Here is a 27797-nt window from a genome sequence, read left to right on the forward strand (position 1 = left end):
AGCAATAGTTAATTGCAAGCACTATCTAGGTAAGGAAAGCGAAAGTGACCCCTAAACACCGCTGAAGAAACCCCCGTTCTCTCCATTTCCAATTTGCCGGAGTTTGGGCCTCCCGAAGAACAGCTGCCCCTGTCCTGTGTACAGACTGGGCTGCTTATTTACTCCATACGTGCTCGCCGGTGATTAATTGGTCTCCTAAGTTTAGTCCCCGACAGCAATGCTAATCTCAGCAGTATGCCGGATCGACTCAGCGCTAAAGATGATAATTATATCTCCGCTAAACGCCGGCCTGAAATGCTCACTATGTAATAGAAGAATGAAACGTGAATTCTCCGCTCTTCCTTGCAGTGTCGTCGTCGTCTGAACATGTTCTAATTATTTTACCCCTGACGAGAAGGTTAAGTAGTTAATTGGGTTTTAGGGCCTACCAAGATTTAGGCGCATTGCCAGGTCCACTTGCGCCTCCAGGGTTGCGTATTTCCCCCTAAAATTAAGGATATGAAGTGGGCATGGGGTACGTACCCGGTATTCAGCAGCAGCCACCACAAATCGAACACATGCCATTGACACCTAAAGTAATACCCTGGACTTGAATAAAGGCATTGATCATGATGGTTACTATCCATGGATTATACATAAGAATACAGCCGCCGTTTCCAAGATAGATAGCGCGCTTATCGTGTCAAGATATAGCGGGTAGAGCACGTGCCACAAATCCCACTTATCATGTGATAGTTACTCAAAGTTGGCGCAGCCGCTAAACCAAAAACGCGTGGATAATTGGACGTCGCGTCGCTTTTGCCCTTCGGTGATATTATCTCCAAAACCAACGACGACGACGAATATTGAATCCCGCGGACGAACAGAGAAGCGTGCAGGCTTTACGTATCTCTTGATTGCTTTCCCATAGTCCAAGACTTCTTCCAGCAGATTGAGAAGATGACCCTAGACAATCCTGCGGAGCAATTTCTCCGCCCGCCAAGGTATGCCGTCCCTAACATGCTCCAACACGATAGCATAGCAGGTCGTAGGGCGGAGATAACTTTTTGAACGGGTTTTAAAACTGACACCTGATTCACGATAGTGATAATGAGGAATATGCACCAGTATATCGGCAGCCGTCGGCATATTCCCCGCTCTCTACCTTCGTCTTGCCACGGGGAGAAATGAGGCACTATCAGCAGCAATATGCTGACATTTACTTTTTGCGATTGGCGAGGTTGAAGCCTGCCGTTACAGAAATTGCGGTCGCTTCATGGGAAGGGTTTAATGTATGTTCATGTCATTTCTTTAATAAGGTTGGATTTCGGCTTTTCTCAGCGCCGGAGTTGAAATATCCCCCTTCATCAGAAAGAGCTAAGAGCTGGTATGTTTGCTATATTTTCCTAAAGTGTGCTAACTTGAGCCCCCTTGTATTAGATTGCAGGAGAGTATGCAAGGCGGGTAGACAGAGTGCTTGACGTACGGCAAGGCGAACTATGTTGGGTCGCTGGCACAATCTATATGGATCTTCCCTTGAAGCCTAACATTCTAGACGACATTTCAAAAGAAGTAAGCTAGTCAATATTTGGGAACTTGTTGCTACTTTCTCTTATATATATTCTCATGCTTTATATTCAATCTAACAATACAATTAGCACTGGACTGCAGCCCCTCCTAGTCGAAAAACATATGTTGATTCTTCGAATCAATCATTGACAAAGACCATGCTAGAGGATGAGTCAGGCCGTTTGCAACTGACCGGAACTTTACTACAATCATCTCTTCTCGTCACAGGCGCAATTGTTGCAGTCCTCGGCACGGAGAACGCCAATGGCGATTTTGAAGTCATCGATATTAAGGTACCCGATCTACCGCCTCAGCCCGAGCGTTGGGAGAGGTCATCTGCTCATCAAGAGCCTACTAAGCGGAAGCGCAGTTCTCTCGAAGAAAGTAGCGACGGAACTGAAGGGAAAAGAAAAAGGATAGCCCTAGTCAGCGGTCTTGGTATCACCGGCACTTCAGGAGACACACTGGCCTTGTCCCTCTTAACAGATTACCTTCTTGGATATAACGAGCCTCCCATTCAAACACACAACGGCAATAACCCTCCATCCTCGTCCCAAATAACCCGCCTCATAATTGCCGGAAATTCCCTTGGTGGTAGCATGATTATCCCTCATTCAGAAGCTGAAAAGGCGGACCCCGCCCTGGCGAAAAAGCGTCACGCCCCTAAAAAGTACGGTTACGATGCCACAGCTTACAACGCTTCGCCAATAAATCATTTCGATTCATTTCTCGCTGAGATTCTTCCAAGTATTCCCGTTACCCTTATGCCTGGCGAAACCGATCCCGCGAATTTCTCACTGCCCCAACAGGAAATTCACAGGGCAATGTTTCCCCGTTCAAAGGCCTATTGCTCTGCAGCGCGCCCAGGAGCGGCGGAGCAGGCCGCAGACCCAGGCTGGTTAGATAATGTCACGAATCCCTGGGAGGGCGAGGTGGAGGGCTGGCGATTTTGGGGATGCAGTGGACAGAATGTTGATGATGTGCTTCGCTATATAGATTTGGAGGCCGAAGGGGATATCATCCAGGGTAGTGAGAGTGACAAAGATGGTGAGGCGCGATTACAGCTAATGGAAACCATGCTAAGGTGGCGTTGCGCTGTACCCACCGCCCCTGATACGTTATGTACGTGTTTTTCATGTCTTTTCCTTCTAACCCCTCGTTATCTTCAACGTTTTTCCTTGTATCCCCTACGAAATTGAACTGGACTCATTAACCTGCTTTTACACTCCCAGGGTGCTATCCCTATCAATCCCACGACCCATTCACCCTCCAGGCCTGTCCGCACGTCTTTTTCGCAGGGAACCAACCAAGTTTCCGAACGGGAATTGTCGAAGGCTCCGCCGCCGCTCTCTCTTCTTCGGATAACGGTGAAGAGCAGAGTACCCGCGTACGCGTAATAGCGCTTCCGAAATTCAGCGAGACCGGCGAGATCGTACTTGTTGATGCGGAGACGTTGGAAGTGGAAGTTGTCAAGTTTGCTACCTTTGAGAAGGAGAGTGCGGAGAACCATCGTGATAGGGATGTGAAAATGGAGTAGGGTTGTATTGCTGGGGAGTATTTAACCATGTTTATGTGACTTTTAGCTATTGGAGGGAAGTATATTATTGCATATTTAGATATCACTTATGAGATGCAGCATGTCAGGTATGAATGCGAAGAGGGGCATAGCCACCGTAATTAAGCGTAGCGCGCTGGAACTTTCCCTCAATGAGAGTAGGCTGGAACTTGCATTAGTGACCGAGTTACAGCATCGATAGGTGAATTCTCCCTGTCCTAATTTCCCATTTTGGTAATCTCTCGACATCGTGGAACTCGGCGCCCTCAAGACACTGAGGCGTATGTACGGAGTACAGAAGGATAAATCATTGCTGACTCTTTTCCCCCTCTTTTTTTTTTTTTTTTTTTTGGCCCTCTAAATAACTAGTGGTTATGTGGCGCTGGTTAATTGGACAAGGTGACATGCTACGCTGCGTAGGGACGCTTTGGGTAGCATTGCAGGGTGGTTTTTCGCCAAATATGCCCGGAAGTAAGATAATCCGTTCCGTTCACTTTGTTTTGTTTACCACATTTCCTCCGCTTTCCAATTTGTAATTAAGCACATACAGCACTGTTGGGACATTACTATAAGATTATGACTTTAGAATGGATCCGAAAATACAAGAATTGTTAGCCGAACTCGAGCGAGAAAGAGCTGAACGTGAGCGAGAAAGAGCTGAACGTGAGCGAGAAAGAGCTGAACGTGAGCGAGAAAGAGCTGAACTTGATCAAGAAAGACAATGGCGTCAAGATGCGGAAGCTGAGGCGAGAAGCGAAAGAAGACGGCGTGAAGAAGAGCAACAACGACGTGAAGAAGCAGAAACTTTGGCTGCGAGCTCAGAGTCATCAACACTGCCTCTCTTTTTACATGCTTGCCATGAATTGTTAGTCGCGATCAAGATCGTGACTGACCCTACTCAAACAACTCAAGGCGTGGTAACGAGACCAACAAATCGGAGGGTTCCAACTCACATCACGTTGTGGGACACATTCAATGAGGAGCAAATGAAGGTGTGGCACAAGCTCAATCAGCATCCTCATTTCTTGACAGAAAAGCTCTTCCCCTCTCTACATCAGCTTGACTACGTCCGCCAACTTATCAGCCCAATTTCCTCGGAATGGGATCTTCGGTACTATGAACGGGAAACGGTAGAAAATCAAGTGCGGGCCATAATAGACCGAATATATGAGAATGACGAGCTTAAGAGAGCATTCGGCTTGCGCGGATCGATTACCTTTGACAGCCATCTTAACCTTGGGCTTTCAGTGCGGGCGGCTGATTTGAACCCGGGTGATCAGCAGTCATCTATTGAATCCATGGTTGGGACTGAATCAAGTACTGGAAAGAGAATGGGCAAGAAGAATAAAGCAAAGAAAAAGGAGACCACAATGGTCACAGGAGGACAGGCAGATCGATTCTGCATCTATCGCCAGGATGGTGATGAGCACATCCCGGCGCTCGCTATTGAGTACAAGGCACCCCACAAGCTCACTCGGAATGAAATTGTGAGAGGGCTGGCTCAGGACATTCATCCTTCCAAAGAAGTAATTGGTAAGGACTCAGATGATCCTGATTTCTACTCAAAGCGGTTAGTCGCTGCTGTCATCACACAGTTGTTCTCCTACATGGTTGCCAAGGGAGTCCGGTACGGCTATGTGTGCACTGGAGAAGCCTTTATCTTTCTACACATTCTTGATGATCCGTCATCTGTCATGTGTTCTGTCTGTACTCCCAGCCAAGATGTTCAAGAAATCAACGATGACAGTCTCCATTTAACTGCCGTCGCTCAGGTACTATCATTTACCTTAAGAGCTCTAGTGTCCCCTCCTGTCCTGCAAGAATGGTATGATGCTGTCACAGAACTTGGCATCTGGCCGGTTGAATACTCGGATATCCTGGAGCAAACACCTCCAACTGCTCGGCAGAAGAATGTCTCACCTCTGTATCGGGGCCGACGCCCTACCAAGCTTTCTCCTTTTCAGATGACATTACGACCCAGATGCCGGCCACACACAGATATTGTACCTCGATCGAGAAGCCCTTCCCCCTCAATATCTCCATCTCCATCTCCATTGTCACCATCCACACGTCATGGACGAACTGTAAACGCTCAAGCCCGCTCTAACCCAGATCAAAAATCTGGTAAGAAAGGGCAATCCAACAAAGACAGTGATGTGAATTGGATAGATCATGCTGCTGAATCACCAAAGATCAAAAGCCAACCTTACTGTTCTCAGCAGTGCTTGCTGGCTCTACGAGACAATGGTCCGCTTGACACCTCCTGCCCGAACTATCTAGCTCACCTTAAGCCACAGATCCAGCCAGCGGAGTTTCGTGCTCTTATCCAAGAGCAGCTCTCCAGGGACCGTGGCCCGGATGCCAACTGTCGCCCTCTCTACAAGAAGGGAAGTTGTGGAGCAGCTTTTAAAATCCGTCTTTCATCGCATGGCTACACTCTACTCGCAAAGGGCGTCGAACGCAACAATTCACATAAACTTGAACATGAAAATGAAGTATACCATAGGCTTCACAATATTCAAGGAAACTATGTTCCTGTTTGTCTCGGAATTGTCGTGCTTGACCCAAAATACCCATATTACTATGACGAGGGAGTTTATACTCATATGCTCCTTTTGAGCTGGGCGGGAAAGCCCATCTTGGAAATTATGAAATTGGATAATTCAGCATGCGTGATTGAGATGACATCACAGTCTCTTCAAGCAATTCACCTTGCAGGTGTACTGCACCGTGATGTCGAGCCACGAAATATTTTATGGAATGAGGACTGCAATCGCCCTATGCTTGTAGATTTTGAACGAGCTGAGATGCACAATGCGCTATCTGCGATATCACCGAACCTCAGACTAAAGAGGAAAAGGCTTGGGAAGAACAGATCTACCTTTTCTAAAGAACTTTCGAAAGCTCAGAGCAGCCTGGAGCGGTGTAGGGAATTGCTCCGTCAGAATTCCACCTCAAAGTTCAAGGAATAGCGCCATGGAACTCAGTTGGACAACTATACACGAAGAGCCGATACGATAATGACTATTGCTGCCATCACGTGTTCTCGTGCTCTTGCTCAGGCGCTCATCTCGAAAAGCCTCAATGTATGTACTAGAGAAAGAGCCAAGGATTGATTGGTCTCATGAGCTCTAGATACTTCCTGCGGAATCCTTGAGAGTAAATCCTTTCCTTTTTTCCTACAAGTATTGTTTACTGTTTTGTTTTCTTTTAAAAGAGATATAATGATATTCAATTCTTTTTCTTTTCTTTTCCTTTTTTTTGTATCTAAGAATTCATTAGATAGCAAAAAATCAGATTATTATCAATTCTTCAAGTCTTTTATATTGAAAACCTCTGAAATTCTTACAGCAGCTAGTCTATAATGTAATTCTTGAGATCTGTGAAGCTTGTAAAGCTTATATCAAGTTCTTCTATAGTTAACTTAATTTGTTATTCTGTTTCTATTTCTGCAGATAAGAAATTAGAAAGAGAAGATTAGAAAATAGAAGAGAATTAAAATAAAGTTCTCTAATATACTGAAAGAATAGTATAGTGAGAATAATAATATTTTAAAAGAGTTGAATATACAGGAGTAATTCTGAGTATTCTATTGCTTGAAGAAAATGAGTAAATCATTTGTGACTTTTTGAAGGTCATTCATTCTCAACTTCAAACTGGTCATGAAAATTTGATAACCTTTCACATTTCAATCCCTTAAGTGGGCAAAACATATCATATACACATATGTATGTACATTAAAGGAACTTTTGAAAAGAACTTTTATCTGTTTCTTATAGGGATTCATTATGTTCATCAACGAAAAGACCGGTACGTACGTCATGGCATTAATCTATAGCCCTGTCTGCCCACCCACAGGCAGACCTTGGGCAGTTCTCAATGTTTGGGAATTTAACAATCTCTGATCTATTCAACTTGCTACCCAAACTGACAAAAACCTTATAGCCCTCTCTTCTTCCCGCGTCCTGCTGGTCCCATACTGCAAACACCATGTGCCGCGCTACCATGAGTGGATGAAGGATCTGGTACGTATATGCAACATACAGTGTACATATTCTCAATATATTTACTTCAGTACACATGTCTACGGATACATAATGTACACGTACATACGGAGTATAGCATATAACGATTTCTTCCACTTTTCTATCAGTAACACCTTGTCAAAAATAAATAAATAATACAAACCTAGGAAATCCAACAAGCCACCGCCTCCGAACCCTTAGCCCTCGAAGAGGAATATGCCATGCAAGCCAGCTGGCGTACCGACGCGGATAAATTAACCTTTATAATCTGCCTACCGGTCCATGAAACATTTTCTTTATCACCATCCGCATTACCAGCTCGGATTGCTACAGACATCAACGTCAGCCCGCCCGCAGAGTCATCAGGTACTACGAGAGCACTCGCTGACCCATGTTTGGATGCCCCAGAGTCAATGCTGGGAGACGTGAATCTGTTTTTGAGATTAGATGAGGAGGGCGAGGAGGAGGGTGGCAACGACCATGGTATTGTTTCTGCTGCCAACCGCGGCGGCGCAAGAGTCGTTGGCGAAATAGAACTTATGATTGCAGAGAAAGCGAAGCAGGGTAAAGGGTTTGGAAAGGCAGGGCTGGTATGTTTTTTGAAGTATATTGCGGATCATGAGAGGGACATTGTGAGGGGGTTTGTTTCTTCCTTACCGTCGTCCTCTGCGCCTGTTTCTGGCGGTGTGTCTTGCGGTCATACTGCCGATGATGCGAGACGGGATGAGGCGCAAGTAGGAAAAGTGGTAGGGGAGAAGCTAGCATATCTGTCCGCTAAGATTGGAGCGGATAATGTGCGGAGTTTAGCCTTGTTTGAGAGCTTGGGGTTTAGGAAGGTGTCTGATAAGCCGAATGTGTTTGGGGAGGTGGAGTTAAGGAGGGAAGGTTTCAGGGGGATTGAAGGGGGGGAGTTGTTGAGAAGGTGTGGGGTGGAGGAATGCACTGAGATGAGATATGAGCGGTGATGGGGCGATTAGGGTTCTTACGGTCACTTCAAAGGTTTCTTAAGAGAGAAATATAGACAAAGTGAGCCAGTGGGCTTCACGACGATGTTAATATTGGCATGATATCAATGAGATCGCGAATCGCTTTAGACAGCAATAACTGTATATACGGAAGATGGCCTGACAGGCGCAGGTGTTCCAGAGGCCTTGTCAATGGCAAGAAGAAGCATCCCCAAATGAGGTCATCCGGGTTAATGTCAAGTACGACTAAATGGCATCAGCCAGTGTTACACCGACAGGCATTCCACGAGCTCATAAAATGAGAAGTAAATAGATAAAAGAGGTATATAAAGAGGCAAAATTTTATAAGAAACCATGGGCTCTGAGCATATCATTCGTTCGATATTGGAGTCATTCACTGACTACATCAACTCCCAAAAAAGCACTTAGGTAGTAGGTGGAGCTTTTCTTCAAGACAATGGTTTTGCCATGTCGACATGAAGAAAAGAAGTAAGAAACCTCACAGCACCCTGGCTTCCGTTGACAACTTTGCTTTCGTTGAGCGGGGCTATCATCTCCATTTTGAGAGTTTCGTCCTTTCCGAAAGAAGAGAATGAGATAAACGTATATTCACACGGTCAATGCCAAATGGATATATCCCCCCAGTTTACCGTTGAAAAAAGTCGTGTATTCGATGGAAGGTTTGTTATTCATTGTTTTTGTTCAAATATTATATTTTATATTTATTTAAAAGTCCCCTCAGCAACACCGCTCCCTTCTTCATTAAACCCCGAAAACCATTCGTCTAGGTGGACTTCTTGCTGCCCTTGGAGACATCGGCGATTTTGAGGGCTATACCGTCATGGTGGCACATTGTTAGCTCTTGTATTCTCGAATCATGATCCCAAAAATCCTTAATCATCCCGACTTTATATTCCCTGCAGAACCTCCCGACGCAACAAGAAATCAAGAAAAAGGAAGTGGGAAACGGAGACCGCAACGTACAGGGTGGTAGACTCTGCTTGAGCTTGTCTGCCTTGTCGGAATCCTTCAGGACGAGGGTGTAGATGAATCGTTGGCACCGGACCTTGAACTTGATCTGGGAAGTCTTGCGGTTGCGCTTGATACGGGCAGCTATATTTCAAAAGTAGGCAAAAACATCTCCAAAGTCAGCATATGACTTATTCAACTCCATCATTATTGCATTCCATGAATCTCCTCCCATAAATTGTATTTTCTCCCAACACAGCTCCCGTCTCCTATCTGCCTGCAATTGCTAGCTTCATTGGGGTAGGGAAGGGAGGGGGTGGACAGACATGAAGCATCCTTCCGCCGGCAGATCTCAATGAACTGCTTGATATCTGAGACTTCGCTAGGCATGGTGGGCGGTGTGAATTGGTGAGTAGAGGTTGGATATGGGAGATGGAGGTGGGACGTCGGTCAGTCTGATGATATCAAGTTTCGCTGTCGCAAATCAAAGCTTCACTTCTCCTCTCAAGCCTGGGCTCAGCTTGCTCCGATTGTGCGTGCGGTGTAGATTGATTAGGGCTCGATTGATTAGGGTTGCAGGACGGCCTAATGTGGTAGGTAGGCCCATGCATGAGGCTTGGCATTGGATGGATCTGATTATGTAAGAATATTAGGCGACGCTGTTTTGATAGGGGGAATGTGTCCTTGTTAATCGATATACCTTTACTACCTTATAAGTCAAGATTATACATAAGAAAATATAGTTGCCAAGATGCCTACTCCGTTGGATAAAGCTTTGAATTCAAAGGTACAGCTACTGAAATACATATTAGCAAACTATTATTATAATCCAGTATGTATCCATGCTAATTCCCACTGCTCGATAGAATCTATTCCTTGGTAAATGCAAACAATAAAATAAATCATTCCACGGCTGTTTAGCTGACTGTATTTGCAGGATTCGCAGGTCTTGTAACAGCGGCGGCAGCATGGACGATCTGGGGTGGCGATATGTTTCCCGCAGAACCAGACCCAACAGGAAGTATGTTGTTTTCCAATCCCAGATATCCACAGGTCCTTCTTTTCACTCAACCCTTGCTAACCCATCTTTCAAGACCCAGAAAACTGGTCAATAGAGGAACTGAGACGGTGGCTTAGTTCGGTATGTGCTGGTCCAATTTAAGCCGTTTCCCCCGCCCCAAAAGGCCCCAGGTAAATTTATGCGGGTAAGAATTTCTCATCTGACGTAACCAATCCATCCCCACAGCGCGGTCTCCTGCCAAGTTCGACTGCGTCAAGAGAGGATCTGGTCGAACGCGTGAAGGCGAATTTGAGACATCCGAGAAAATAGTGTTGGTGGTTGGCCTAGATATACCTTATGTTGATTCGTTTCCCTTTCCCGTCGGATATGGCGCTAGTATTGCATTGTATATTCAGTTCGAGCAGGCCGTCGGGGTAAATTCCTAGTCCAACATGCCTCCTCTTGTATTCCTTTCAAATAATCCCAGCTGTCTTGCATGTTAGAAAGTTCATATATCGTCCCAGCCATGGACGGTCAACAAGCTCTTCCCAAAATATAAGCTCTTCAGATATTCACAGTCTCCTCTTCTCCCATTCCTATAAACGTCTCACACAACCAACCTAAAATTCTGACTCTGGATCAACCAATGTTTCTTCCCCCTAGCCTGCAAGCCCCCAGCATCAGCCTGTGTATTCGGTACCAGAACAAACGTTTCACTAAATCCCCGATTTGACAAGTCTCCCGGGCCCCTCTCCTCCCCAAACCTCACAGACCCATTCACAATCACCAGGATTGACATATTCCTTGCCGCTGCGGAGCTCGATAATGGCTTTGCGCTGGCTGTTGCGGTGGATGATGCCGCAGGAATCGCGGGATAATTCGTGTTGATGATTTGGCAGTCGTATGAGTGTACCTCGTAGTGTGCGGGTGGCATTTGGTTTGCGAAGATTTCTTGTACGGAGGACCCATATGCGACGACGTTGCCGTTGAAGAGGATTTTGCAGAGAGTTGGGGCGGGGGCGTAGTACGAGGCGATGGTGTTTCGCGCGGATTGGAGGGCGGGGTAGAAGGATTGGACGAAGTCTGAGGCGGCTGTTTTTGCGAGGTTAGATGCGGGAACATGGAATACTCTGGTATTTTACATATTTAAGAGACGTACCCTCCGTAGATATCTTAGTGAGGGTATCCTCCGTCACTTGCGCCATGGTAGAGGTGGTGGGTGTGTTGATTGACTTGCAGTTTGGCAAAAATGCAGGAGGTAAAAACAAGTAAATGTGCAGCTCTCACGAGCTTCTAGTAGAACAGGCCTTTGCCAATATCTAGCCGTACGCAGTAGACAGCAGTGTTGACTATGTTGATTGTTAAGGATGCCTTGACAATAAAATATAGGACGTGGTGTCAAAGGAAAATATTTGTTTCGGGGTTGTTCTAGAAGCTCGGACCACGTGCTCGTTTCCCGGAACTCAACTTTCTCGCCGCAACTCGCTGTTCAAGTTGCATCCCAGCTCACAAAAGCCCAGGCAATTATGCTAGACTTCGGGCTTCGCGCTATTTCCCGAGCGGCGAGGTTTACAAAGCCAACAAACAGGCGCCCGTGGATATGTTCACCATGCAGAAATTCGTTCCGTCGGAGACCGCAATGGCGGGCTCTCAGCACAGCACCGTCACAGGCTGCCGATAAGAAGCCATTTTATGTCACGACGCCTATATTCTACGTCAATGCCGGTGAGATTTGGCTATTCCTTTGTTTCTCCAATTAGTTGTTCAATTGGGTACATAGAAAGATACTAACTGGTTTTCTTTTTTTTCTTTTGTTGCGCGTAGCTCCGCATGTGGGCCACCTATATACCATGATAGTCGCAGATGTGTTGAAACGGTGGCAGATTCTATTGGGTAATACGGATGCAAAGCTCCTTACGGGTACGGATGAGCATGGGTTGAAGGTATGATTGATTGGGATCGGATATGGCGTAATTTAGACACAGCGCTCATTGGAAATTTTGGGGTATAGATTCAACAAGCGGCGGCCGCACTCGGGATGACACCGCAAGAGCTATGCGATCAGAACTGCCTGACGTTTAAGGTATGATAGCCAATCCGAAGAACGTTGTTTGGGGAAATCGTGATGGCAATTTCCTTCTAACAAGATTGAAGAATCTTGCTAGAAAAGGAAATGTGGAGTACGACCATTTTATACGGACGACGGACGCCGAGCATAAGGAGGCAGTGCGCTACTTTTGGGTATGTGGAGTGCGATATCTCAAATCCCATATGAAATGGCAATATTGACTTCTGAGTAGGACATGCTCAACCACCGGGGCTATATATACACGTCGAAGCACGAAGGATGGTATTCCGTCAGTGACGAAGCATTCTATCCTCCCTCAGCAGTCCAGCCGACCCTTGACCCGTCAACAGGACGGAAAATAATTGTGCGTTTCCTCCTTGTCAGTTTCAATGGTTGCCCCTAGCTAACATTCTATCCTTCCCATAGACGTCTGTTGAAACCGGGAAAGAAGTCCAGTGGACGTCAGAGGAGAATTATCATTTCCGGTTATCGGCGTTCAAGGAGCCATTGCTTGAGCATTTCAGGAAGAATCCCGGGTTCATCACGCCGAGAAACTACATGGATGGAATTGTAAGCGACGTCTCGTCGGGACTACAGGATTTATCGATTTCGAGACCCGCCAGTCGGTTGAAGTGGGGAATTCCAGTGCCTTATGACGAGTCTCAAGTCATTTACGTCTGGTTGGATGCGCTGGTGAACTACATAACATATGCAGGATACCCCTTCCCCCATGGTTCTAAATCGATTTGGCCGGCAAATGTGCATGTAGTTGGCAAAGATATACTGCGGTGAGTGGAATCGATCACGGACTCAGCCCCCAGCGTCCACAAATAGACGTATTGCAAAAAAAACTAATACTCGTTTCGGAGCAGATTCCATTGCATATATTGGCCCGCATTCCTGATGGCATTAGACCTTCCACTCCCTCGCCAAATCCTAGCACACGGTCACTGGACAATTAACCATGAGAAAATGTCCAAGTCCACTGGCAACGTGGTCAATCCGAACTTTGCCATTGAACGATTCGGCATCGACACGATGCGCTTCTACCTCACGATTGACGGCGCTCAGTCCTCTGATTCGGACTATGAAAACTCCTATATCATCGAACGGTACAAGAAGGGCTTGCAGTGGGGCATCGGAAACCTTACGAGTCGGCTTCTGCGGGGGAAGAAGTGGAATGTCAGAGACAGTATTGTCATGGCGACTGAGGGCCAGTTGACAAGGGATAAACATCACGATCTTCTTGAGATGATACCGGAGCGAGTGAAAGCGGAGATGGAGCAGCTTGACCCGCGCAGGGCGCTGAATAGTATTATGGAAATTATATACCAGGTGCAAAGCATCTCCAATCCCTCTTCCATTCCTTTTCTATATTTTTTTCCTCCTTTCTTTCCCTACCCGAAGTACTAACCACAGTATCCATGCAACCCATCCAGACAAACAAATACTTCCACGAAATGCAACCATGGTCCCTCGTGAAAAACCCCAGCGCCGACAACCCCAACCAACTAAACGATGTACTATACACAACTGCAGAATCGCTCCGCATAGCCGGCATCCTCTTGCAACCTTTCATGCCGCAGAAATCCTTGGAGTTGCTGGACATGCTCGGTGTTGCGGAAGTTGAGAAGCGCAATTTCAACGCTGCCAAGCTCGGAGCGGACCGTGATTACGGAGTTCCCCTTGTGGATCTCAAAGAGGGGACAACCGGCACCTTGTTCCCTCCGCTTATAAGCGAGGCGTGAGTGGCGGTGATAGGCGATCTTCTGATCAATACGATGGATTAACACTCGGAGTTGAATGAATGAAAAATGAAAAATGAAAAGAAAAGAAACCAGGTGATTAGGGAGACAAGAAAAAAAAAAGTAAAGAAAAGGCAAAATGCCAATGGTTTCTTATGCGCATGTGATCCAAAACCGTTGAGCCTCAGCCCAGGTCTAGAACGGTCGGACAGACATCATCTTCCCCAGGCGGAAAAAAAATCCTCGAAGTTTTGAATATGGTGACAATCCTTGATTGCTACTACTATGGTGATTGCGACGCTTTTCCACTTTCGACTCCTCGGTCTAGCTCTTCTGTATAGAGTACAGATACCCCAGGGAAACAATCCCCTCATGCTTGGCTTGGTTGTATGTGCAGTACAAGGCTCCCGGCTGGAACGTGGCCGCCGATTCAGTTTTACGCGATCCACGGCCAAACCATATGCCTGCATCTGAAACCCCCTTCCTACTTTGTATCATATTATTCTACTCTAGATATACTTGCCTGCTTGCTGTCAGTCAAATCCATTACGTAAATCAGAAGAAATGCTCGCTCAAACTAAATCACTATGGCCCATCATTCTCTCAGCCGATTTCATTCAAGAGAAACAACTCCTTTTCCTTTGGAATCGATGTGTCTTGATATAGTACATTGTATGTATGTACTATACATACATGTGGCAGGTCTGCACAGATTCCAGTGCCGGCAATCAACAATTAGGAACCCATCCGGCAGTCAAGCCGGTTCGGAAAACACTTGCCGAGCAGTAACTTTCCGCGGGAAACTTTAATCCGACCACCCCACCCCCCGACGTTCTACAACTATGTCGCCTAGAACGCCGCCGGTTGGGTTGCCCGCGATGTTCTTTGTTTCGCTGGGGAAGTTCTGCCTCAACAGGGAAAGGACAATTACAATAATAATGCCACAGCACAGCAAGAGATGTCGCTCTCAAGTAAAGTAGCATACGCAGTACAGTAACTAGTAAAATACCCACTCGCACGTCATCATGATGTCTTGGATATGCGGGTGGTAGTACTGTACATGTAGTTACTGTACGATATGTACGTGACTAGGGGAATTTCTCACAACCTCCGCCCGGACTCTGTACCGGACTTGACTCTGTACATGGACTGTACATACATACAAGTGATGAATGAGAGAAGCCACCAAGTAACTATACCTACATCCATTTGCGTCGCAATTGTGCGGAATACCATCCTCTGTTCTGTCAACAATACTGCTGTTAGATTAGATGAGAGAAAATCTTATATTAAAAGGGAATATATGATGCATAGGGAGTGAAAATAAACAGGGGAGGGATGTATGTACATGTACTTCTAGGGTCCTCTGCCCTGTTTTCTAGCTACTTTATTTGCCCGGGGGACGGGGGGATTTAAAACATCTAGAGTGGGAAAGTGACTATATGGGGATCAGGTGGATGCAACGCTCAGGCGAAAAACGGGAAACTCAATCCCCAGTGAAGGCAAAAGAAGATACGAAAAGAGATCGGACTATAAATAAATCCAGGAGTACCTGCTGCGGGATGTGTCCAGTCAGATTCGGTCCCTAGTTTTGTCACGATCTTCGCCTTGTTCCCGGATTCGGAGAAGGTAAAAAAGGACGCCTACAACATCCGAGCTAAGACCAAAAGAGATACATACCATCAATCCCCCATCCTATATCTATAGTCCTTTCCAAGGCTCCCATTTTTTCATTTTAAACTTTGAGAAATAAAATATACTTTACGACCTGTGATACCTGACTCATCGTTATCGTCCCATACATCATTTATAGATATAGATATATCCTACATCTCTCCTATCCATCTGCTAGAAAAGCTCGTATTTTGCAACGAGCAAACCGAGCAAATCAACCACATACCTACCTATCCTCAAGATGGGAAGCTACGGGGAACCAATCCATGAAGAATTCCACTCCAGGTCTAGGGTATTGGACCCAAAATCACAACCAAAGCCATGGAGGGAAACACCCCTGATTGAATCCGAGCCACTGTCAAAGCTGGCAGGATGGTAAGCCCACCCTACTCGCAATCCCGACAACACTTCTAATTTATGAACGGGGTTCTCAATACTAACAAATGCCAGCCGCATATTCCTCAAGCTCGAAAACATGCAGCCAGGCGGTTCCTTCAAATCACGGTCAGTAGTAGCTCATGAGCCACCCAACACATATTCCCCCACCCCATACATATGTACAGTACTGACACCCATATCTTCAGCGCAATGGGCAACCTAATCCTCCATCACCTCTCGCGCCCCGCCAACCAGAACAAAAACCTCCACTTCTTCATCCCCTCCGGCGGAAACGCGGGCATCGCCGCGGTCACCGCCGCCCGCGCCCTCGGGTATCCTTGCACAGTCGTCGTCCCCGTCTACACTAAGCAAATGATGCTGCAGCGCCTGCAGGCCGCGGGCGCCATTACCGTACCGCACGGCGATACCATCGACGCCGCCGCGACGTACATGCGCAATGTGCTCATGGGCCAGATGCGCGGTGCTATCGGCGATGACGGGCGCGAGGTTGTGGCGGTTGAGTTGCATCCGTTTGACCATGAGGCGGCGTGGGAGGGGGTGAGTTCGCTGGTGGAGGAGTTGGCGGCGCAGATGCCGCCGGAGGACGACGGGGATGCGGTGGGCGGCGGCGGACGGCCCTTCCCCGTCGACGGGATTGTATGCAGTGTTGGTGGGGGCGGGTTGATGAATGGCATCATGCTGGGGATTGAGCGGGAGTTGCGCCGGGCGGAGGATCGCGGCGTTGTCGATCCCAGTCGTGGGAAGGACGTGCATATCCTCGCGCTGGAGACGAGGGGGGCTGAGTCCCTTGCGAAAGCGGTCGAGAAGCGCTCGCTCGTTACCTTGCCGGCTGTTTCCTCCCAGGCCACGTCGCTGGCGGCTATCCAGGTTGCGGAGCGAACGTTAAAGAATGTCCTGTACCCGCCTGAGGGGATGAAAGCGCACAGCTTTGTTATGGATGATGCGGACGCGGCGAGAGGGGTTTTGAGACTTGTTGATGAGCATCGTTTGCTGGTTGAGCTGGCTTGTGGGTTGTGTGTGGAGGGCATTGTGCCGGTTGCGACAAATCAGGGGGTGAATGGTCATGCCAATGGAGGACCTGTGGGTGGTGGTGCTCTATCATCTAAACTCGCGCAGGTTATTCCGGGATTCGGGCCTGAGAGCCGTGTCGTTGTCATTGTTTGCGGGGGAAGTAATATTACCGTTGAGGTGGCCGCAGAATATAGGGAGCGGCTGAATAATGGATGGGGGTCGGGGAGTGGGTGAATTAACTTTTTTTCCCCGTCTCTTTTCTTTTGCTTTTTTGAATGTAAAGGTCTTAGCACTGGGAACTAGGCATCAGGGAGTATAAACGGCGTATCTGTTTTGCTTTGGCTTTACGTTTTAGTTCAGAGAAGCAAATCGAGTGCCACTCTTTTGGGCAGAGAGCCCCCAGGATAGAATACAGAAATGTTGCAAATAACCCAGGCCTCGGCCCAATGTGAATGAGCCAGTTTATTTAATTTGATTTTTCATATCTCCCTGTCATAATATGTCATTTTGTTCGCATACCTGAGTTGCAATGTAGTGGGATCGCTTATTGACAACAGTCGTTATCGAAAACAAACCTAGCTTCCCTGGACACATCCAGATGTATGTCAAATATCCGAAGGCTGCATCCTACAACAGAGTCATCTCAAGCGACTGCCACAGACTCCCCATCCAGCATGCGAATGCGATAATCCCAATAATTCTTGCGGATCGGGTCATACTTATCCTTCAATAGTGTAAGCATCCTAACCGCTTCGGCCTTCCTCGCCTTCTCTTCCTCCGCGTCCTTTTCTTCCGCTTCCTCGACATATACATCCGCCAACCACTCCACAGCTAAACTGCTCTTAACCTGACACTTAACAACAGACCCCTCGCTATCTACCTCTTCCAAAATAAACTTCGCCGCAAACCCCTTAAGCTCCGCTAACGGCCTACCAGCAGCCCGCAACACTCCACGTGCATAGGCCCAGGGGCTCTTGTTTTCTGGCGCAAGAAGGATTTTGTCCTTGGCATACTCGAGTTCAGCGTCGATGAGCTCTTCATCCACCACGTCGAGGCTTCCCTTGGGGCCGTGCTTGTCGACGACACCTACTGGCATGCCGCTATCGACGTCGCCCCGCGGACCGAATTTTAGGGTCCACCGGTGGTTCCAAGCAGAGTTGTTGCGAACGTCTTGGTCGATCAGTGTTTCGACGTCCGCAAGTTCCTGCGGGTGGTCCCAGAGTTTGAAGTGGCGGACAAGCCAGTGGCGGTATGTCCAGACATGGTAGTTTTTAGAGTCCAAGGCGAACACCTGCATGAGGAATTGCTGTTCGGTACCTGGGAGCGTCGGAAATGCTTCCAAGTTGGACATGATAAGTTGGCGGTGGTGCCTGGTATTGCATATTAGCAGGCTTATCAAAGCAGGGGACAGTGAGAATATTATTTGATTGCTCCCGCTTACCATATTTGATAATTCTTTAAACACTGTAATGCGAGTTTATTAACCCACTCAATCTCCTCATTGAGATCCTTCTTCAACGCCACGAGAATCTGAGCTCTATATAACCTGGACCATGAAGAAAGGGGGAGAGGAGAGATCCCCATTCCTGTCAGCAACAGCCCGACCCAAATCAAAATCGGAAACACCCCAGTTTCACAACATAGACATAGATGACATAATATAATACTCACCAGACGGTATAATGCGCCGGATTCATCAAAATCACATCCCCCGTCAACTCCAGCGCCCGCTCGGACATCTCATTTGCCGCCATAACCGCCCTCAGGTACGAGGTTGCCTCTTCGTACTCGGGCGCGTAGGCAATTGTGGCGAGCGGGTACGTCCCATTCCCACTCACGCCTTTTCCTTGCCGCTCTGGGTCATTATTGTCATAGTAAGTTGACCCATCGTCGAGCGGGATCGGGGTTATAGAAGCCCAGGTTGGGGTGGAATATTTGCTCATTTTGCGCGCTGTTTGGTGGTCTTGCTTCGCGAGATGCAAGGACTTATATATGTTGTTTGATTGGATTTGATGGATAAACTAGAGAGTAAGAATTGGAAGGTCGTAGAGGAATAAGTCAAATGGGAGGAGAGTTGATAGATGAATTGAGCCTCACAGTCTCCTTTGCGCAGAACAATGGAAGAACTTCAAACCACGCTGATAGCCCCGCACGACCTGGAGGAGTACTGGTATCTCATGTGGGAGTTTTGAATCCGGCAAACCGAAGCTGTTATATATGGTATTTCAAAACAGCAGCAAAGCGTGTTGGTCCACGATTGTGCTCCTCCAGTCTCCAGATATCTTGATGGCAGACAAAAGCAGGTAGTCAGTCTTCTGAGCTTTATCAGAGTTTCAGCCTCAAAATTAATGAAGAATGGAAAAGAAAAGGTGACTTTTCCAAACACTCAGTATTGTAGGACAAGAACAATAGAATAGAATAGAGGTGCTTGTATCTGGAGCCTTGTCCAGTAATGAGATCAATAGACAATGCACAACAATCGAAAGCTTGATATTCACGTCGTTAAATCTAGGTTGATTCCAATTGCTCCACTTCCCAATCCGGCAATTTGACGTCGGCCGTGGCTACGCAGAACAAAGAAAACCCCGTGACTAGCTGTCCACGTGACCTTGACTACCGCGGGATACGTTTCGATCTGTTAACGGATATCAAACCGTTGCGGGCCAAAGAGAGATGCAGTAGATGCTAGTCGCCCGGAGAAAAATGGATCTAGTAATATTTATTTTTACCGAAAAGCCCGGAGTATACAAACAGTGAGTAGAAATGTAGCAATGAAACACATGCCGGCACTGCACAAAAATTAATTTAACAGCGGATTAAATATAAAAACACGTCCGAAAAAAATAGAAAATATAAATGTAAAACAAGAAAGTAAAACGAAAAGAAGAAGCACAGCACGCTAACAAACGGAACCATAATATATAAAAGTACAGAAATGAATTGAATGATTATAATGGGGTTGCTTGGTATAAAAATTCAGTAGATAGAAATGAACCACTGATGGAAAAAAAGAAACCGAGATTGCTCCCATGCCACTCTTGTCCGGTTTTGAAGTTTTCCTTTTATGATGTTCTTCCTTCGGGTTAAACTCCATGGGTTATTTTTCTAATTCGAGGAGAGTCGCTGATGGGGAATCACTTTTGGAAAAAAAAAAAAAAAAAAAAAAAAAAAAAAAAAAAAAAAAAAAAAAAAAAAGGAGCAGTACAGGGGGTGTTCGCATTGAGTGATGCGTTCGAGGGTTAGGATGGTGGTGAGAAGACTTAGGAATTCGATAGGTGGATAAGGAATGAAGAGAAAGATGGTGTTTGGTTTGAGGATTGTTGGATAGATGAGGTTGCTCAAGGATAGGCTTCCACAAGGTTAAAGGTGTTATGATCCATCAGGAGTTTCAACGAATATCCAGTAAAGATGACATCCGTTCCATTTGGATGACAACAAGGGATAAAAAAGCGAATCCGTATTGTGTAGAACGGTAGTTATTCCTTATTGCTTCCACGCTTCCAGAATTTCCAACCCTCTCGCCTCTCGTACCCACCCACACCAACTAAACGTTCAATCCCAGCGTTTCCAACCGCGTTCTCGAATTTCTGCTGGTCAATTTCTTCCCCGCCTTCTTCGTCCGTTCCATTCTTTAGCACAGCAGGCCACAGCACTCCAATGCCATGCCCACCAAGAGTTGTCTCATAACGCTCAAATCCTTCATCGTCTAGAGTTTTTTCTAGCTGGCGCAATACTGCTGGGTCAGTGTTTGCTCTTAGCAAGGTTATCGCGCAACCACCGCCACCGGCACCGGTAAGTTTTGTCCAGCCGGAGCCGGTGTGGTCGACTAATTCTCGGATGCGCTCAAGGCGGGGGTGAGATACTCCTAGCGAAACGAGGAGGCCATGGTTGATGCGGAATAGCTCACCAAAATGGTCGATTGCCTCGATGGAGCTTGAGTCAAAATCCCCGGATTGAATGAAGTCGCTGGCAGATTCCGTAACCTGATCTATAGCTTCGAGTATTGATTCAGAAACTGCAGGGTGTGCTTTGCAAAACTTTCCAACTTTCGCGACTTCAGTTGCAGTAGATCGTGGTTGGCGCGAATTGACAAGGAGGAGGGGAAGTTCAGGGAAATCAAGTATGGGAGTCACAGAGGGCGGTTTGGAATAATCTCCTCTTCTAAATATGACGGCTTTTCCGCCAGCTGAGACGGTATTATCCACACCACTAGGATTGCCATGTATACACATTTCACCAACAAACGCCCATTTGTTTATTCGTTCAATCTGAGTTTCTGCCTCTTCGGGCGGCTGATCTTGATGTGGGCCTGCTAGGATACGTATTTGCAACAAGAGAGCTGCGCTAAGGCAGACAGCTATACTAGCGCTGCTTCCTAATCCAGCGCCAATCGGGATCGTTGATCGCAGGGTGTAAACTGCAGCATGAGTTTGCGGGGAGCTAAGGGAGAGAAAGAGGTAGAGGAAGGCGGTCGCGGAGCTTTGGTGGATTTTCCGCACGTCATCTGGTTTACCAATAGATATGTCTGCGACATGTGGCTGTATAGCTTCAAGGAGTTCGGTGTCAAGAGAAGTGACAGAATCGTAGTAGAATTTTTTCTTGGATGGGTGTCGGAATAACTCCCAGGGCAGCGAATCAATATCCCATGTGTGATCCAACTCAATGTCTCTAAAATTAAGTGTAATGGTGCGATGCGATTTCGATAAAGTAGTAACCAGGAGGTATGAGCGGAGGGAAATGGCGGCGGCCATAGCCCGCTTACCGTGAACAACAGCATGCTCTCCAAAGACAATGACTTTGCCGGGCGCGGAGACCATGAAGGCCGGGGCCATGGGAGACGATGCTTTTCTCGCCATCCTAGTTCGATTGCTAACAATTGGGGTATCGCGCTGTTCACCCGCGTGACCGTTCATCCCCGAGAGTGTGGGAGACGGTGTTGCTATGCCATCTGAACTTTCCGACGAGTCTTCTTGTTGCTGGGTGGGGGTAGGGGTCAGGTTTTTGGCTTGGGGGGTCGTATGCTTCGGTCTGGTAGGGATTTCTGTGTCGATGTCCTCAGTTAGAATGCTGGCAACCTTCCGCCGCGCATTCGCATTCGCCTTTGAATGTCTCATGCTCCCACCCTTTCGTCGTGCGGACTTCTCCATGGGGAATAATGGTCGGTGGAGGTGCACAGGTAATACAAACCCGTCTGTCCTCCGATGCGTTTATTTCGCCAAGTTTGCGAGCCGCGAAGTAGGCTAGGTCACTCGCAATGCCAATGGCTGAGCTGATGATGCATAGCGGGGAGCGCAATTCGACAGAGACCGGGGGGTCGGTGCGTGCGTGGTGCGCGGCGACAAAAGTTATAAAAATTTAATGTTGGATGCCTTGGAGAGCGGAGTTGATGTTGCTGGGCTGAGCTAACCTACAGCCAATTACCCGTTTGGGATAGGTCTCGCCCCTGACTCAGAACAACGTATCAGGGCCGCGGTATTATTACAATGTACTGGCGTATTCATTATTTATTTACAGCGTAGGCCGATTGTTAGGGGGTTATTTGTTCTGCCGGTAGTCGATCGCCGGGTCCTTACTCCGTACAGGGCGACGACATCGTGAACCCAGCCGATTGGGGCTCGAGAAACCGCATGCAAGGAGCGCTGGTCTCCCCCTCGCCACACAGTGGCCGCTGACCAGTCAGAGCTCACTTATTTAGATGGATCCTACAACGCCAAGTCGCAGGAAATTTTCAGTATGCACCACATTCCTATCTAGGTTTAAATGCCCAGATTGTGGCTGTTTATGGAAGTTTGACGGTGTACTGGGTCTGTATATATTACAGATAAATTACATATCGAACTTAATCAGGTTCAGATTATGTAATAATTAGATTTACGGTAATGAAGGACGTGCGGTGTGACATTGCTTGCACTAAATACCAAATTTACATGAAACTAACCTGTAGTTAACTATAAGCTAGGCCCTTACTGCCTACTCCGTACAGGATCCATCTATTATTATTAAGAAAACAAGTCCCCGGTATTTATGTTCCATCCATGGATGCAACCCGGAATCTATCGGGGCGACCAAGAAATATGAAAGCACCTGTCCAAGCCCGGTAGCTAGCCAGGTACCGTACCGGCCCTTTTGCCATTTCTGGATAGCTTCCCTGCGGTCCAGATCCCGAAGTGCCATCCATGCTTTACGGGACATATATAAACGGAGCTAGAGAGATACAAGCCAACTTGGTATATAGCGCATGGCCCCTTACCAGGTGCTTCCACAATTATTATTTGATGCTGCATTATTGTTGGAGGGCATGTAGCTTTCCAGAATTGTTGAATCAATTATGCTGGCGTTGGTGAGGATCTAAGGGCCTATCAGCAAGCCGTTAGAATGAAGCGTGGAGCTCCTCCTCCCGATGCTGACTGGCAGCAATCTAAATTCAACCTCATGTCTTTTAACCGCTTTGGAATGTTTTTTAACAGTCGACATGCACACCCTGAGGGATGGCTGGCGTCATCAACTTAATTATGAATATATATATACTGTAATTATCACTAGTTAATTGACAACAATATCTGGTATAGACGCTTTCTCAATTGTTTTTTTTCTGGAGGCTGTGCATTTGCAAACCCGCGATAGCTATCTTCACGGCTTGCTGGGTAGCTTCAACTCTAGCAATATTCACCTACTGCCAGTGTGCTTTTCTTCCCTCTGAAGCATTGAAAGAACAAAGAAGATGAAGATGTTAACAATGATGATAATGAAGTTTGGCATAAAATTTCTATTTATATAATAATAACTAGTGTCCCCACATTCAGGGCTGAGGCTGAAAATTCCCTTTTGAGACTAGTAGCCGATGAACTTGAGGTTCAGTATTACTTTTTTCTTCAGATCTTGAACATTATCTCAGCAAGCTCAGACACTTCTTCAGATATCTATTCATTGCTGTTTTAACACTGAATTGATGATTATGTCATGAGCTAATCTCAAATAAGCAATAAGCTAACCCAAATAGTAAAATCAGGTCATGTGAGTGATGATATCTTGCAAAGCATCTGAGAAGAAACAGTTCCTGATTGTTAGCAACATGAGAAGGATTTGCTCAGTACTCTGAGTATGAAAGAGAATTTCAACTCAACTTCATAGATTCATCATTTCTGTATCACCTTGGAACCTTAGAATAGCAATGTTCTCACAATGTATCTGATTTTTATATTCATATCTCAAGTTCTTAGAATAGAAGTATCACCTCAAAGTTGACTAGTGTGTTTTTGAACACAGGAATTTTGATCCAATTCCTCATATAAAAAAAAGCTCTTAGAAATTCTGAGATCAAAAAATATGATCATTTTCAAGAGTATACATCTATCTTAAATATAGATTTTTTTGAAATATTAAAGAAATATTTCTATTCTTCTTCTCTTTAGCTATAAGCTAAGGTGATTTTCAAATCTCAAAGATATATAAGTATATAGTAATAGAAAGTCAAAGTTGAAGAATCTGAAAAATCCTTGTAAATCTCAGGAATCTCCATTGAAGATGGAACCATTTCTTCTCAGACCCTCTGGTGAGGATTGCTCTGAGCACATGACTTGTATCAAAAGTAGGTTAGTGTCATGCCGGATTAGTCTGCAACCTGTTCAAACCGAGCCAGAGGTCTGAGCCCGCTGAGATAACTTGAACATATCAAAATACTTGTGCTGGTTGCAACAGCTGGACACTAACTTACTCAATCGAAGTTCCTATACTCAACCGTTGATCTTTCCAGGAGAGAGAAAAACGAAGAGAAAGAGAGAACGAAAGAATAAAGAGCCATAGTAGTCCACACATACTAAACAGATGAGAAACTCCTTCAAAGCAATGTCGATCGATCAGAGAATAACTAGACGGATATATTAGAGATTCAACTAGAAACGCTGTCAGAAGAAGACGCAGATTCAAAAGCAGGTAAAAATCTCAATGTGGAGAAGCGGGTCAGTGCAACAATCATCCTTGACAAGACACAGCGCAATGCAGGTAAACATGAGGAAGAACATATAAATAAACAGATTGACGGCAAGGCAAATAAAGATGTGGGAATTTGAATGTATCTTCACAACTCCTCCCCCTCGACCCCAAACCAGGACTTAGCTTGCGCTGGTACCGCTTTCGGCCCATCCATATTAGCGACCCGAGGGGACCTGGCATCCTGGCGTCGCATGCTCTGATTAAAACGCTCAACAGTTTTCCCATAACCAGACCTTGCAAACGCATCAAATATTGTACGCTTCTCTTCATATATTGCCTCCCCATCGACAGCGTTGAGGTACATCAGGGCAATGGCAACAGGAAAGCTTGCCAGGTGCACCCCGTACGCGCCAGATAGCGGATGTAAGAGTAGGGGCATAGCCTTCGCGATCCTCCCACAATATATCCTCGGATCTGTCTGTGGCGGGAGAACTACCTGGGGACAGGACAGAATCCGAAGTGAGCTGTATAGAATGATGCAGATGGCCCAGTAGAGACACATGATGTGGCATGCCGCAAGGTAATCGAGCGAAAATGGCGATTGTTCTGCGTCAAGGCTATAGGTCGGGTCGGTAATCCCCAACTCCATACACCAGTTTATAAGCTCTTTCTCTAATTCCCAGCAAGTTTGAAGCAGATCCAGCCGTTGGAATTCCTGGATTTCCGGATCTGAGCAGGCTCGCGATATATCCAGGTTTTCGAGCAACGTTGGCATCTCAACTAGAATATCGATTAGGCGATCTTTTGGCGTTTTAGGTATCTCACTCCACGGAATATTTTTCCATTCCGGATTGCTTAAAATAATCCGCTTGCGGGCCTGAACGGCGCTAGTTGTCTGTGGGGTCGAAAGCAACCCGAGTCAGCACGTACGTCATATTCACCTTACACTTGGAGCTAGAGGAGAGAAAATATATGCTAACAAGATGAAGTCTTCCGTCCACAAAGAACTGGTGCAAATATCCCGAGATATATGTTTCCGGTGGCTGAGAGGTCACAATAGCGAGCTCTCCGTTGATATGGTTTCGCCAATTACGAGCCTGGGCTATCCTGTCCTCGTCATCCTGCCCGAAGAATACCTGGTCCACCCATGAGCATATGCAGACAGATGGTTTTAGCCAATAAAAGGCAAGGGGCAATGGAGATGGTACCTCATAGAGACTATACAACCTGGACATGACACATAAAGTAACGATGCTTCCTCGCGTCCGGTTGGCAAGGGCAGCAGACATTTCACTGAGCGATTCCATATAGTACCTGAGACCCTCCTCTTTTTCCCATCGGTTGTTTGTTATCCGCCCTGCAGTGGATAGACATATGGCAAGTAGTATCTTTTGAATATCCGTCGAGTTAAGATAAAGCTGGGGCAGCGAATTTGTCCAACCGCCACTGACGTACATCATCATTTGCGCAGGGAAGTGCTTATCTGTGGGAAGATAAGTACTCCAGAAGATACCAAGATACTTCTCTGCATATGCTGCCCGCGCCAGCGGCACTGGTAGGGCAATCTGGGCCGAGGTTGGATTCTTTCGACCAGCCTTACGAGGCTGAGTGCTGAAGTTGATAAAGCGCAGCTCGCGCTCATATCCATCGCACTTCAGTCGTAGCTTGATGCACTGCCCACATGCTGGGCGTTTTTCGTCGCACTATGCGCCCACTGGCAGTTAGAATCCTTCGTCGTGCATCCTTCCACGTTCAAGTCAATAACTTACGCCGCCCTTTTTACGAATTCTGCAAGTGCCGCAGCTCTTGGATCTCCCCGGAACGCCCACCATCTCGTTTGTAGTGTGTGGTTGGTATGCTTTGTGCCCAAGTGGCGCGAATTGTTTCCTATTCCGGCACAGAAGCGACAAGCGACAAGCTCAACCTCGAATCTTTGTTGGTGGACCTAGATAACAATACAAGTTCGGTGTCAAGTGCTGAATACTTGTTTATCTTTTGGATGAGGCCTGACTAATCAGACGGAACATGCGAACTCAAGTTCAAGTTGCGCTTTAGGAGAATAAGAAAAGGATTAAATTCTGAGTGGTGACATCTTCAACCGCGTTTTAAAGTAAATTAATTACGCCCGGCTCGATGGTGGAAAAAGTCCTCTTAACGCTTCTACGGCGCCTCGTAATGAAATAACACCGGCTTCCAGTTCCTGGCCCCCTTGAATCGTAATTACCAGTGGCCAAACAAGGCTGAAAACGTAACTAAACCAACCTGCGAGAATTACGACGGTGATATGCCATCTGTTGTCTATATTTAGTGCCAGGGAGGTGTATGAAGTGCCGAATTACAAATTCGATCGGGTCCAACCCATAGGGCAATCGTCCTGTGCAGATGGGCTCCCGTTTCGTCGCCTGTATTAGGATATTAGCGTCCTCCCTTTCACCGCCCGAAACTCAAATCTTGGCAACATTCCAAAGGAAGTCCAGGTACGCCCGTACAGACTGTATACAACACATAGTTAAACCTTGGTCAAATAATACCGACTAAACCTTATGACAACCAGGTTGCATCCTGATACAACCATATGGAGAACCTTGTCACGTTGGCAGTCTTCCAAGGCCGGAGGTACAGAGTGTTGGTAGTTGTCAATACTTATATTAATACTTATATTCTTCATCAATTGACTACTACTGACTCTATTTCATGTTCAGTTTCATCTGAGTTCTTAAATTCTCTACTCTTTGCTCAAATTCAGATGTACTGTACATGTACATGTACAGGTACATCACATCAAATTTCTCTGTCACTCACTCAAAATTATGTCTGATATTAGTATACAAGAAAGAGAGTAATGAAGAATAAAAATAGAGTTTCAAAATCAAGATCGATTATACTGTACTCCGTATATAATAATA

At 46.5% G+C, this 27797-nt stretch overlaps 11 protein-coding genes across 13 annotated transcripts; 6 read left to right on the forward strand and 5 right to left on the reverse strand.

Annotated features, from left to right (window-relative positions):
* The first annotated feature begins 550 nt into the window (after positions 1-550).
* Positions 551-3454, forward strand: BDCG_03696 (DNA polymerase delta subunit 2). Its single transcript, XM_045419342.1, has 5 exons — positions 551-983; positions 1085-1271; positions 1420-1551; positions 1638-2670; positions 2781-3454. The coding sequence occupies exons 1-5, from the start codon at positions 940-942 to the stop codon at positions 3083-3085; spliced, it is 1701 nt and encodes a 566-aa protein (XP_045275674.1). The 5' UTR covers positions 551-939; the 3' UTR covers positions 3086-3454.
* Positions 3455-3550: 96 nt separating this feature from the next.
* On the forward strand, positions 3551-6678 carry BDCG_03697 (uncharacterized protein). The gene has a single exon (XM_045419343.1). It carries the CDS (start codon positions 3691-3693, stop codon positions 6073-6075), a length of 2385 nt encoding a protein of 794 aa, XP_045275675.1. The 5' UTR covers positions 3551-3690; the 3' UTR covers positions 6076-6678.
* A 26-nt stretch (positions 6679-6704) lies between these two features.
* Positions 6705-8451, forward strand: BDCG_03698 (uncharacterized protein). The gene is made up of 3 exons (XM_045419344.1): positions 6705-6913; positions 7049-7128; positions 7296-8451. Exons 1-3 carry the CDS (start codon positions 6892-6894, stop codon positions 8091-8093), a joined length of 900 nt encoding a protein of 299 aa, XP_045275676.1. The 5' UTR covers positions 6705-6891; the 3' UTR covers positions 8094-8451.
* Positions 7847-9620, reverse strand: BDCG_03699 (60S ribosomal protein L38). Its single transcript, XM_045419345.1, has 4 exons — positions 9389-9620; positions 9078-9206; positions 8115-8924; positions 7847-7895 (listed from the first exon to the last, which is right to left on the reverse strand). Exons 1-3 carry the CDS (start codon positions 9450-9452, stop codon positions 8878-8880), a joined length of 240 nt encoding a protein of 79 aa, XP_045275677.1. The 5' UTR covers positions 9453-9620; the 3' UTR covers positions 7847-7895; positions 8115-8877.
* Positions 9621-9655: 35 nt separating this feature from the next.
* Positions 9656-14113, reverse strand: BDCG_03701. 2 transcript variants are annotated; one of them, XM_045419348.1, is made up of 4 exons: positions 13463-14113; positions 11855-13291; positions 11222-11773; positions 9656-11154 (listed from the first exon to the last, which is right to left on the reverse strand). In XM_045419348.1, exons 3-4 carry the CDS (start codon positions 11265-11267, stop codon positions 10670-10672), a joined length of 531 nt encoding a protein of 176 aa, XP_045280569.1. In that variant the 5' UTR covers positions 11268-11773; positions 11855-13291; positions 13463-14113; the 3' UTR covers positions 9656-10669. The 2 variants fall into 2 exon arrangements, with proteins under 2 accessions (XP_045280569.1, XP_045275679.1); XM_045419347.1 differs by having other exon boundaries at positions 11855-14113.
* Positions 9748-10642, forward strand: BDCG_03700 (STE24 endopeptidase). Its single transcript, XM_045419346.1, has 5 exons — positions 9748-9849; positions 9929-9941; positions 10000-10083; positions 10157-10203; positions 10309-10642. The coding sequence occupies exons 1-5, from the start codon at positions 9814-9816 to the stop codon at positions 10390-10392; spliced, it is 264 nt and encodes an 87-aa protein (XP_045275678.1). The 5' UTR covers positions 9748-9813; the 3' UTR covers positions 10393-10642.
* BDCG_03702 (methionyl-tRNA synthetase) lies at positions 11520-14631 on the forward strand. Its single transcript, XM_045419349.1, has 8 exons — positions 11520-11787; positions 11887-12005; positions 12074-12145; positions 12217-12303; positions 12363-12494; positions 12557-12918; positions 13003-13465; positions 13570-14631. Exons 1-8 carry the CDS (start codon positions 11589-11591, stop codon positions 13876-13878), a joined length of 1743 nt encoding a protein of 580 aa, XP_045275680.1. The 5' UTR covers positions 11520-11588; the 3' UTR covers positions 13879-14631.
* Positions 14632-14712: 81 nt separating this feature from the next.
* Positions 14713-19461, forward strand: BDCG_03703 (threonine dehydratase). Its single transcript, XM_045419350.1, has 3 exons — positions 14713-15924; positions 16000-16053; positions 16134-19461. Exons 1-3 carry the CDS (start codon positions 15791-15793, stop codon positions 17191-17193), a joined length of 1248 nt encoding a protein of 415 aa, XP_045275681.1. The 5' UTR covers positions 14713-15790; the 3' UTR covers positions 17194-19461.
* BDCG_03704 lies at positions 14740-20126 on the reverse strand. 2 transcript variants are annotated; one of them, XM_045419352.1, is made up of 4 exons: positions 19057-20126; positions 18631-18980; positions 18401-18505; positions 14908-18329 (listed from the first exon to the last, which is right to left on the reverse strand). In XM_045419352.1, the coding sequence occupies exons 2-4, from the start codon at positions 18900-18902 to the stop codon at positions 17603-17605; spliced, it is 1104 nt and encodes a 367-aa protein (XP_045280570.1). In that variant the 5' UTR covers positions 18903-18980; positions 19057-20126; the 3' UTR covers positions 14908-17602. The 2 variants fall into 2 exon arrangements, with proteins under 2 accessions (XP_045275682.1, XP_045280570.1); XM_045419351.1 differs by having other exon boundaries at positions 14740-18329; positions 18631-20126.
* Positions 20127-20130: 4 nt separating this feature from the next.
* BDCG_03705 (mevalonate kinase) lies at positions 20131-22601 on the reverse strand. Its single transcript, XM_045419353.1, has one exon. It carries the CDS (start codon positions 22104-22106, stop codon positions 20436-20438), a length of 1671 nt encoding a protein of 556 aa, XP_045275683.1. The 5' UTR covers positions 22107-22601; the 3' UTR covers positions 20131-20435.
* A 2435-nt stretch (positions 22602-25036) lies between these two features.
* BDCG_03706 (uncharacterized protein) lies at positions 25037-26723 on the reverse strand (the record flags this gene model as incomplete). Its single annotated transcript, XM_045419354.1, has 4 exons — positions 25037-25786; positions 25872-26027; positions 26100-26594; positions 26661-26723. 4 exons carry the CDS (start codon positions 26721-26723, stop codon positions 25037-25039), a joined length of 1464 nt encoding a protein of 487 aa, XP_045275684.1.
* Positions 26724-27797: the final 1074 nt, after the last annotated feature.

This window comes from Blastomyces dermatitidis (assembly GCF_000003525.1).
Source record: "Blastomyces dermatitidis ER-3 genomic scaffold supercont1.3, whole genome shotgun sequence".
Classification (NCBI taxonomy): domain Eukaryota; kingdom Fungi; phylum Ascomycota; class Eurotiomycetes; order Onygenales; family Ajellomycetaceae; genus Blastomyces; species Blastomyces dermatitidis.